At 37.8% G+C, this 12,410-nt stretch overlaps 1 protein-coding gene across 1 annotated transcript; it reads right to left on the bottom strand.

Annotated features, from left to right (window-relative positions):
• Nucleotides 1-814: 814 nt before the first annotated feature.
• LOC140820685 (ultraviolet-B receptor UVR8) lies at nucleotides 815-3,563 on the bottom strand. The gene is made up of 4 exons (XM_073181007.1): nucleotides 3,225-3,563; nucleotides 2,671-2,887; nucleotides 1,760-2,078; nucleotides 815-1,372 (listed from the first exon to the last, which is right to left on the bottom strand). Exons 1-4 carry the CDS (start codon nucleotides 3,536-3,538, stop codon nucleotides 888-890), a joined length of 1,335 nt encoding a protein of 444 aa, XP_073037108.1. The 5' UTR covers nucleotides 3,539-3,563; the 3' UTR covers nucleotides 815-887.
• Nucleotides 3,564-12,410: the final 8,847 nt, after the last annotated feature.

Below are 12,410 nucleotides of genomic sequence, written 5' to 3' on the forward strand. Positions count from 1 at the left end.
AAGACAATGAGCTTAAGACAATGGGCTCTTATCAATTTGTTTCTTGGGCTTCAGGAGTTGCTTTAACTCTCTCCTCTCATCTATTTCTATCACTATCTCAAATTTTCGAAGTGTATCTCTATATATATTTTCATCTTTTCTTTTTCAATTTTTTTTCATTTTTTGTCTGAATTTTCATTGAATAATTTTTTATTTTAATATCACGGAAAATTTTGAATTCTAAAATTGATTTCGTGATTTTTAATTTATGATTTATAAAAATTAATGTAATATTCAATAATAATAAAAGATGATCCAAAAAATGTTACTTAATTCTTAATAATTAAATAGTCTCGTAACAACCATGATTTTTTAAATTCATTTTATTATTTTCAATTAATATGTAAAGTATGATATTTTTATACAAAATTATATTCACACAATACTAAATAATATTATTTTTACATGTATATTATCAATTTAAAAACAAGGTTACATGTTAATCAATTGATGTATTTTAAAAAATTTACAAACATACATACAAACTCGCATATATACACATGTAAAGATTAAATGATTTAACTTTTAAATAAGTAAATATTGAAAATAATTTCAAAGTGAATATGTTATATATGTCAATTAATTATTGGTTCAAAGAAATTAATAAAAAAATAATATGTTATAATTAAGTATAAAATTTATAAAATTCTATAAAAAAAAGATCACAAAAATCTATAAAAATCTTGCAAAAAAATCTACATAAATCCACATAAATCTGTTTATAAATATGTGAGATTCCATAAAAGTCAATAAAAATCTATCAGATCCATAAAAATCTATCATTTGAAAAAGTCATCAAGACTCTGAATTGAATACACCCCACTTAGTGAGCAAATAAATTGCACCCATTATTCAGCAACCAGAACAAGATTATGATCAAAACCTGCCACAGCTCCCAACACCTGAAAACCTTTCAAACTTTCAACCAACATAGGTTCAAATTCATCGGCAGAGCTCCCCAGTCCGAGTCTACCATTTCTGCCACATCCCCAACTCCAGAGCTCTTGCTTGGTTGTGCTTGCTATAGAATGCACCCGTCCTCCAGAAACCAAAATTGGCTTCTCATCAACCAAAGTCTCAACCACCATCGGTACATTCTCTGACCCTTTCCTCCCAAGTTGATAATTTTGGTTCCATCCCCATGTAACGACACTTGGTGCCTGTTTAGTGGCTTCTGATGATATATGTTCACAAACTGCCAATGAATGCCCAACTCCTGATGCTATACTGATAGGCCTGAGCTGAATGTCGACAGGATGTAATCCTAAATCACTTTTTTCTCTACCCAACTGACCATACACATTGCTTCCCCCGCTTAAAAGAGTACCATTACCTAAAACATTCACATATATTTTAGAGAACTGGAGTCAAATTTGCTTTATAGTCGTCATATTCACTGAGAATAGAGTTTCTGCCACCATATTAAAAACCATATATGAGTACGACAGTGCAACTCAAATTCTTTTTAAAAGATGTCTCAGTGAAAAGTACAATATACAGATCATTGAGACATATAGACGGCCACACATAACAATAATGATAATTGTTGCTCCCAACAGAAAGGGCATCAGAAGCCTTTCCGAAGTGAGTGTCAGTGATTACTTGCTGATGTACACAATCAGTGAATAATAAAATAATAAATAGCTCCTTTTCATGCAGTCGATCCATGTTTTTTCATAGTGATTTCAGGCATATGTAGTAGTTCATAACTAGGACTTACTGCAAAGTACTAAAGAATGATCAAGTCCACATGCTACATCAGCAACATCTACATTCTGCAAATCTTCAACCAAAGTAGGTTCCCATATGATTGGCATATCATCTTCCTTCTCTATTGCTTCTAAGACCAATTTCTCAGCAGCTTCAAACATCGATTTGGAATCTTTGTTTGTTGATTTTATTTTATCAGCAATCAAATCTAGAGGAGAGGCCTCTAAAATTTTTCCAATGTTCCCCAATCTACCATCCGCATAATAACCCCAGCCATATAGTTTTCCATCTTTTGTTAGTGCAAGGGCATGGCCCCAACCTAGTGAAACCTGACAATTCATATATATATGAGAGGCATCACTTACCAGTATCCATATAGCAGTCAACCACATCAAATAAAAACAACAATCCTATCAAAATAACATAAAATAAGTGCATTTGGATATGAAAACAAGTGTCTGGATGGGATTTGTTTGTTTGTTTCTGTTTTTTCTCTCCAAAAAAATCTTTATAAAACTAGATGCCAAAACCCAGATATATTGTTTCTGGCCTTCTGGTTCTAGTTTAAAAATGCAAAAAAACTATTTCAGTACACCATCTAAATGCATAGCAGCATTTGGTTTTTCCAAAAACCACTTAGAAAGTCCGTTTAACAAAGCACATTTATAAGCCAAGTGGTTTTGCATCCAAACTGGTCTAATATGTGTAATCATCTGTTTTTGCTCCCCCCACCCCAAACAACTATGTTTTCTTGAACATAAAGCAAAACAAATGTTCCTCTCCCCGAGTTTTTTATTCATTCAAACTGAAAAGTGGCTTCCAAGATGCTGTCTTGTATGCATGTTTAACTTGGGTAGCTGCAAAACATCAAATATCTTTCAATCCTAAACCTTTTCTCCCTTAACATGATATTGAGACCACCTTAACTATCTCCTGACCCAAAAGTGCTTCAACTCTTGTCGGCAAAACACCCTCAGTGATATCTTTTCCGAGACCTAGCTGCCCACGCTTGGACTTTCCCCATACCCACAAAGAGCCATCATTTCCAATTGCAGAAGATACGACACCAGATGCAAATGCAGCTCGAACCCTCACTTCATTTAGTCCTTCCACTCTCCGTGGTTCGTTCCAACTCTCTCTGAAAAAACAAATTCGATATGTACATCATCAAAAACGACGACGAAAAAATAATTTTGAATGAATTTTTTCTTCGGTCCTGTCATACAGATGGATTGGATTTTATAATGAATTTCGAATGAAAAAGTTTGAAAATCAATTGATTTCAAAAGACATCATCTCAAAAGGATTGATATGCCCAAACAAGGCCTAAAGATTCTTTTATTTCAAAGATTAATTCTAAACTCTAGACGTATTTTAAAAGCCTAACTTTAACTTACATAGTGAATCTTTGTACATGATACAGCAAAATCAAACAAATGCAAAAATTAAAATGAGAATCTGAAGTGGGAGCACACCTAGAAGAAATCGAGCCGCGGCCAAGCTGAGCTTCGGAATTGCGGCCCCATGCCCAGAGATGACCGAGAGAAGTGACGGCGAGGGAGTGGTAGTGACCGGCGGCGATGCTGGAGACATCGGGCGGGAGGCCAGAGACTGGAGTGGGCTCGTACGCGTCGAAGCCCAGGCCCATTTGGGAAGCGGGCAAGCCCAGAGCACCTTGGGATCCGTCCCCGAAGCTCATCACCGTCGTCTTGGCGGACATCCATCGCCGGGTCAACCCGGTCAGGAGGTCCGATTGAGGCCGACTCTGGATCTGGAGGAATCGTAGCATATAGTTGAGTTTCCCAATTCCCGAGTTAGTATATATATTATTATATATACTCTAATAATTTTATTTAAAATTAAATTAAATTTAGTTTAATAAAAGATCATTTTTGCATGATATGATAACTTACAAGTATCAATATTGCTGAAACATTGAATAATAAAATAAAATTTAGTTACCATTAAGATATTTTTTGTCTTTGTATTGAGAACCAACACTCATGTCGTCATATTTTTTTTTACAGATTTTAAAACTTAAACATTTAATAATAAAATAAAATAACTATGATAGTATAAACTGTATCAGCCAGATTCACGATAAAATATGAGTTTATAGTTCTCGACAAATGTGCTGGATATGCTGAATGGCTGCGTCAATTCTTAGAAGATGTTTTAGGATGGGCAAAACATGTGTCGACTATATGTATATATTGTGATAGTCAATGTGAGATTTGAAGAACACAAAACAATGGTAAGTCTAGGCATATACATCGTAGACACAATATCATTAAATAACTATTCTCACTGGAGTTATCTCTCTTGACTAGATAAAGTCAAAGGATAATGTAGCGGATCCGCTAACCAAATGATTGAACAGAAAGTTAGTTGCGAAGTCGTCAAAAAGAATGTGGCTTAAGCCTATAGAATAAACTGATGCAAATAAAAACTCAACATACGCTAACTAGAGATCCCAAGAACTATGTTCAATGAGACAACTTAATCGCACTAATTTTGAGAAACACTGTGGGGGTTATCTCTAGTCCATTCATATTACAGTGAATGTTCAGTATAAGCTTATGAATTTTTAAAGGTTATTCGAGATGCGATCGGGAAACGGAGACCGAAGGCTGAAAAGGGGAAAATATTTTTATTAAATAATTGTTTTTAATTATTTAAAATAAGGTTGATGCTTTATAATATTTTTAAGAATAAGGAGTTTTGAGGTGATTTAATATGTCGAGTCGTAATTTTTAACGGTATTCGATTTTTGACGGTGAGGGTCGTGGTTAAGGGGCTGGAAGGGTCTGATCGAGCAAAACTTGCACAGTGAATAGTCCCAAAATTTATTTTATAAATGAAAGCTCGATTTAAATATTGCAAGTGCACGATAGTCAAGTTATAATAAACGTAAGTGAATACGAGTATCGTTCCACAAAGACTGCGTTACACTTTTCAAGTAAAATTTCTTTAGCAACGATAAAATGAGTTGATGATTAAACTAATGTAAATTAAACAACTAAAATAATTAAAATGCAAAGAAAACGTATTCAAGAAAGCAATGATTAATTTGGATTAAATCAATTGAGAAATGAATTTGTTGGGAATTAGCAGTTCACCTACCACTCGTGTTTAAATAATTACACTCGACTTTTACTCGTGCATTTGACGGAATTCCCTAGACTAATTAATATACTCTGTCGAGCTATATTAATACTAATCATAAACATGCAGTACTCAAGTGTCCTCAATTATTTAACAGTTCAAGATTGCATTACATTCTATGGAATCCACTAGCTTTCATCCGGGTGAACTATCACTATCGACACGTACCCAATTCCGTATATCTACTAAAATTGTAAATCTGTGGTTTATACTATTTGATCCTATTGTTAATTGTTCTATCGAAATCATCAACAACATGAAATAATCAAAGGAAGTTAGCTAGGCTTCGATTGAAACAAGAAAGAACACTAGCATAAACAAATCACTAATAAAAACGTCGAGAAATAATGTTAAACACCGAGTACGGGGTAGGATCCCCTCAAATCCCAACAAATCTAGAGTTTAGCTACTGAAATTCATGATAAAAACCAACAATCAATGTAAGAAATAAAATACTGAATAATGAAAATACTAAAGATGACGATGGATGACGGCCACAACGCGTGGAAATCTCGAGGTCTTCGAAATCTCCTTTTTCTAGCCTCTCCTCCAAGAAAAGTGATGAAAAATATGATAAAGTCCCCCAAAAGAATCGCTGATCTGGTGTATTAGGTTTAGGTGTAGGATAGAGTCCATAAAAAGTTGGAAACAAATCTTCCTGAATCTCGCTTCTCGCTAGGACGGTATACTTTGACCCGCCTAGCGAGAGGTCCTCGCATAAACTTCCTCGAGCATGTCCCTGGTTTCGCTGGGGCGGTCACTTTTGACCGCCCTAGCGAGACACTTGCGCATAAAATCCTCGGCCAGACCAAAATGCTCGCTGGTGACCGCCCTAGCGAATCCTCTTCGATATTTTGACAAATTTTCTCCCACTTTTTGGTTCAATTCCTACAAAATAACCACAAAATACACGAGATCAATCACATGCTAAATAATGCTAAAAAAATGCAAATTAAACTAAAACAAACTAATATGATGCATGAATGCGACTCAAAATCAACACTAAAAACACGTAAAAACGAGTCCTATCAACCCCCTCATACTAACCTTTTGCTCGCCCTCGAGCAAAATAGGTTAAAGCATGAGATTCTAAACAAACACAACAAACACAAAATACTCAAACAAGAAATAACCAACACAAGTAAATGTCAATGGTGAGTTAACAACTTTTATGCTCATGCCTCAGTGAACTTTCCCACATACAAATCATAATCAAGTCAAATCACAAACGAATACTCATTCTCATCTACACATAAATCTTGACACTAATTTGAATGTGTGTGTGTGTGTCATGATGGGTCTAGTCATTCGTACTTCAAATAGATCAATCATCAAATCATGCGAGTCACTACTTCAATACAAGTCTCACTAGCATGCACCCCGTGTCCATTTATCACTAACCATAAATTGAACTTTATTCAATTCTTAAGTGCAGATAAGGGTGTCGAAAAGAAGGAAAATAAGCTCAAGTGGCTAAAAGTTGGGAGTACACCGATCATTTTCATTGTGCAATCGTCAAGACTTTTCGTCTGACTTTCCTCGTCTCCTTACATCTCCAACTTTTAGCCTAGGAATAGAATTTCATTCCTTTTATTTCGGCTCCCCCTCACCTTACATCTCCCTTTTTTTTTTTAAGATGCACAATTTTCACACATGTACTCCCTAGGCTAAGAATATATAACTTTGGATTACAGCTGGTTAGGGGTATGATATTTTAATTCAGAGCATTGAAAAGGGGGTATATGTAAAGTTCAAGGCAAATCAAATGTTCTCATTCAAGGTCCCAATTAGTGACTTATTTTCGCGGGTTTACATGTTAAATCCACTCATAAATGTTGCCTTTCAAGTTAACCACACAAAACCTTCAAATTTCACCATTATTCCTACAAAATTCTAGTCCCCACACATGTGCTCAAAAAGTTCAAACTTTGTACCAAAATTCATGCTTTAACAATCAAGAGTACCATTCATGAAGTGACCCAATCAATACTTTTGTATACTATCAATTCAACATCATCATTGGCTCATAAACTTTGTCTTCTCACCATAAACGACACCAAACATGCAATACTATAACGGACTAAAAACAACCAACTCAAAACAAGCAATACTAACAACACCAAATAAACTCCCATAACTGAAACTTGACACCACCAAAGTAATATGAACTCCACCAAACAAAAGAAATGCAACGAACTTAAAACCAATTAACTAAGCAAACATAACAATCTACCCCCCTCATACTAGAGTTGTGCAATGCCCTCATTGCACAAAACGAAACAAACACTAAAAACATAAAAACTCATGAATGTAAATGCAAAGACAGAATATGCAAAATAAAAAGAAAGGGGAAACAGTAAACTCCCCTGATCAGAAATCATCCTCCTCCTCATTCTCTGGCGGTGGAACTCCCTCTTCAGCTGCTGGGGGCATAGGATAATTGTACTGAAAATGGAAGGTGGCGGGTATGCGGGTGTAGGTGGCCGTCCGGAAGTGTCGATGCCCAAATGAGTTGAGATCCCCTACACCAAGTATTCGATGTTCTCAATGTGAGCCTGATTAACGGCCTGGTACTGAGTCTGATAATTGGCCCAAGCGCCCAATTCATCGACGCGATCTCGCATGGCACGGCGGCGTGGCTGCGGAGGTGGTGGTGCATGTCCTAAGGCCGGAGGTGGTTGAGCTGCTCTCCCATAATCGAAAAATATCTCCTCGGGCAGCTCAGCCTGTCTTTTCTCCCTCTTGGATTTATAAAGAGCCTCATCAATGGCTCTCATCGGCGGTAACCACTCATCATCATCTGCGAATATCACCCCCGCTCGGGCACACAGCTCAGTCACTATCGTCGGGAAGTAAAAAGTCAAATTGCTGCTATTAATACACATGTTAAGCTGTCCGAAAATGAGCTTGCCCACATCAATCACCAGCCTAGTACAGATGGCATAAAGAACAACCGCCCGCTCACGCTGCACATCACTCGTATGACCGACCGGCATCAATCTCTTAGACAAGAATGCATACCACAATGCCTCCTCCACTTTCAAAAATTTTTCAAGAAAGATCGTATAAGTCCCCGGTTGTTTCCACGTGGTGCCCGGATAACAAAGTGTGCGAATGATCAAATCATAATCCGGGTTAAGCACCCACGCCTGAAACACCGAATCGTCCACCGACGGTAAACCCAACATTTCATTGATCGTCTTGGAATCATACGGGACTAGATGTCCCCTCACAAATGCCTTATACTCATTCCCCTCCGGAGCATTGGCATAAAATTCACGCACAACCGGAACCACAGCTGCATTCGGTTGTGCTACAAAGATATTCCACCTACTTCTTTCTACTCGGGACTCCGAAAAATGATCGATAATAGACGAGCTAAATCCACACTCAGGGATTGGTTTCCTATGTAGTCTAGCATGTTCAAATCTCTCCCTAGCTTTTTCATTCACAAACATAGATGGAGTGGACCGAGAAATAGAAGCACCATGAGTTACCTTAGATCTTTTGGGTGCCATGTCGAGACTGGAGTGCACAAAGTATCAAAACGCCGGAAAATTCTTGAGGGTCGCCGGAGATGCTCACCGGAATCTGTGGAAGATGACCGGAGTTGCTTGAAAGACCACCGGAGAAGAAAGTATTGTAGCCTAAATGCTTCCTGGTGGAGTGTATAGACCAAGATTGAGTCTTTGCCCTGAAAAATCACCAAATAATAAGTCTTGAGCACAAAAGATGGAAGGAGGCGCCGAAAATTGGAGGTGGAGGGGTAGGGTTCGAAGTGGAGAAGAAAAGAGAAGAGGAAGAATTTTTTTAATCTGCGCGACTCGCTAGGGCGGTATATTTTGACCGCCCTAGCGAGAGGTCCTCGACTTAAAACCTTTTAAAAAACCGTATCGCTCGCAGGGGCGGTCAATTATGACCGCCCTAGCGAGAAGTTTTCGGCGACTATGTTATTGAACAATGCGAGTGCCCGCTGGGGCGGTCAGTTTTGACCGCCCTAGCGAGACATTCTCGTCTAAAAAATGAATGCAATGCCATGCAACTACCTAAATGCAAATGATGCGATTAATAAATAAAGAAAATATAATTAAGATCAATATAAGGAGTAGAAGTAGTTCTCAATTTATAGTCTAGAGCTCGACTTTTCACCCATGTCCTCAATGACTGTCATGGAGCCGAGTGACTCCAATTTGTGGCTCAATTGTGCCACCGATATAGTGCTTCAATATTTGAGCGTTCACAGTAAATGTCCCTTCCTTGCCATCATGCAACACCACTGCACCCGATGGGAACACCTTGGCTATAGTGAATGGTCCTGACCACCTTGACTTTAGCTTGCCCGGAAAGAGTCGTAAGCGAGAATTGTATAACAACACCGCTTCACCCACTTTGAATTCCCTTCTTATAATGTGTTTATCATGGGCTCGTTTGGTGCGTTCCTTGTAAGATAGTGCAAGATCATAAGCTTTTCCTCGAAACTCATCTAACTGATTCAACTGCAGCAATCGTTTTTCACCTGCAAGAGCAAAATCAAAGTTTAGTGCTTTGGTCGCCCAATATGCTCTATGCTCTAATTCTACTGGTAGATGACATGCTTTACCAAAAAGCAACCTATATAGTGTAGTGCTTATAGGTGTTTTAAAAGCAGTACGATAAGCCCACAAAGCATCATCTAACCGAATGGACCAGTCCTTTCTATTCACATTAACCGTCTTCTCTAGAATCCTCTTAATTTCTCGATTGGATACTTCAACTTGTCCACTACTTTGGGGATGGTATGGAGTGGAAACCTTGTGGGTGACACCATATTTTCCCAACAGTTTATCAAAAATTTTGTTGCAAAAATGGGTGCCACCATCACTAATGATTGCACGTGGTGCACCAAATCGATTAAAAATATGTTTCTTCAAAAATTTTAATACCACTTGTGCATCATTAGTGGCACAAGCCTCTGCCTCCACCCATTTAGATACATACTCCACTGCCACCAAAATAAATTTCTTTGCAAAAGACGCAGGAAAATGACCCATAAAATCAATCCCCCACACATCAAATATTTCACACTCAACAATGTTATTTAAAGGCATCTCATGACGGTTGGAAATATTACCTGTGCGTTGGCATCTATCACAATTGAGAACATACAAACGAGCATCTTTAAAAAGAGTTGGCCAATAGAAGCCACATTCAAGTACCTTAGATGCCGTCCGTATGGGTCCAAAGTGACCACCTACCTCACGGTCATGACAATGGTTCAGAATTTGATTGGTTTCCTCCTCCGCCACACATCTTCTTATCATGGAATCTGCACAAATCTTAAACAAAAATGGTTCCTCCCAAAAATAATATTTCACGTCTGAAAAGAATTTCTTTCTTTGGTGAAACAATAAATTAGGTGGAGGTGTGCCAGTGACAAGAAAATTTGCAAAATCGGCATACCAAGGGTACGTATTTACCTCAAGCAATTGTTCATCAGGAAACCAGTCATCTATATCATCGTCAATGCCCTTAATTCTAACATGCTCAAGCCTAGACAGATGATCAGCAACTACATTTTCCACACCCTTTTTATCTCGAATCTCGAGATCAAATTCTTGCAATAATAAAATCCACCTAATTAACCTAGGTTTCGCATCTTTCTTAGCAAACAAGTATTTTAGGGCAGAATGATCTGTATACACAGTTACTTTAGACAGAACAAGGTATGAATGAAATTTGTCGAAAGCAAATACTATAGCAAGTAATTCCTTTTCAGTAGTAGCGTAATTCAATTGAGCATCATTTAAAGTCTTACTTGCATAGTAGATGGTATGAAATACCTTGTTCTTCCTTTGACCCAGCACCGCACCAACAGCTGTATCACTAGCATCGCACATCACCTCAAACGGTAACTCCTAATCAGAGACAGTCAGAACAGGTGCTGTCACCAAGCTTCCCTTGAGTATCTCGAATGCATGCAGACAAGTAGAATCAAAATTAAATTCAGCATCTTTCATCAACAAAGAGGATAAAGGTTTAGCAATTTTAGAAAAATCTTTAATAAAACGCCTATAAAAACCAGCATGCCCTAGGAAACTTCTAACTCCTTTTATTGATGAAGGTGGTGGTAGGTTTTTGATTACTTCCACCTTGGCCTTGTCGACCTCAATTCCATTCTCTGATACCTTGTGTCCTAACACAATGCCCTCTTGAACCATAAAATGACACTTCTCCCAATTTAACACCAAATTGCTCTCTTCACATCTAATTAACACCAAGTTCAAATTCTCTAAACATTCATTAAATGAGGAGCCAAAAATAGAGAAATCATCCATAAAAATTTCAAGGAAATTTTCAATCATGTCATGAAAGATAGCGGTCATGCATCTTTGAAATGTTGCAGGTGCATTGCATAAACCAAAGGGCATACGCCTAAACGCAAAAGTACCATAAGGGCAAGTGAAAGTAGTTTTCTCTTGGTCCTCAGGTGCAATTTTGATTTGATTGTATCCCGAATATCCATCTAAAAAGCAATAAAATTCATGACCTGCTAATCGTTCAATCATTTGGTTGATAAATGGCAATTGAAAGTGATCTTTACGGGTTGCATCATTCAATTTCCTATAATCTATGTACACACGCCAACCCGTAACAGTTCTAGTGGGAATCAACTCGTTTTTTTCATTAGTAATAACAGTAATCCCACCCTTTTTAGGCACACATTGTACAGGACTTACTCACGCACTATCAGAGATAGGATAGATAATACCTGCATCCAGAAGTTTAATTGTTTCAGCTTTTACTACCTCTTGCATCTTTGGATTGAGTCTCCTTTGTGGTTGTGCCAGAGGTGAGTATTTATCTTCCATCAGAATTTTGTGCATGCAGATCGAAGGACTTATCCCTTTTATGTCCGAAACCTTCCAAGCGAATGCTCCTTTATGCTCCTTAAGGACTCCCAAGAGCTTACTCTCCATATCATCTGTCAAAGAAGAGGAAATAATAACAGGCAATTTATTATTTTCTCCTAAATATACGTACTTGAGATGTGGAGGTAGTGGTTTGAGCTCCAAAGTAGGTGGCTCCTCTAGGCTTGACTTTTGAGGCATTAAATCTTTTCTGTCTCCCAATTCCTCTAGTCTAAGCCTCACTTGCTTTCTCCAAGGTTGAATGGCATTCAAGTGAGCTACCATCTCCATCTTTTCCTCGTCTAGCTCATCCTCCTGCTTTTCAGTAGTGAGAGTGGCCTCCAATGGTTCTTTCAATCCATCCTGCATAAAATCACAAACGAGAGAATCCAAGACATCAATACGAAAACAACTATCATTGTGCATTGTGTGCTTGAGAGTATTGAAGACATCAAAAATAATTTCTTCTTCTCCAACTCTCAGTCTCAATTTCCCCTCTTCAACATCAATCAGTGCTTTCCCTGTAGCCAGAAACAGTCTACCTAGGATTAAAGGCATCTCTAAATCTTCCTCCACGTCAAGTACCACAAAATCTGCAGGAAAAATAAA

Source organism: Primulina eburnea, unplaced genomic scaffold (genome assembly GCF_022965805.1).
Source record: "Primulina eburnea isolate SZY01 unplaced genomic scaffold, ASM2296580v1 ctg1357_ERROPOS1256773, whole genome shotgun sequence".
Lineage (NCBI taxonomy): Eukaryota > Viridiplantae > Streptophyta > Magnoliopsida > Lamiales > Gesneriaceae > Primulina > Primulina eburnea.

What these genes read in the sequence shown, in the direction of transcription:
- LOC140820685 (XM_073181007.1), bottom strand. Translation starts at nt 3,538, where the DNA reads ATGCTACGATTCCTCCAGATCCAGAGTCGGCCTCAATCGGACCTCCTG. An exon ending in CGCGGCTCGATTTCTTCTAG is followed by an intron (nt 2,888 to 3,224) that starts GTGTGCTCCCAC and finishes TTGTTTTTTCAG; the next exon opens with AGAGAGTTGGAACGAACCAC. An exon ending in TCATTCTTTAGTACTTTGCA is followed by an intron (nt 1,373 to 1,759) that starts GTAAGTCCTAGT and finishes TGAATGTTTTAG; the next exon opens with GTAATGGTACTCTTTTAAGC.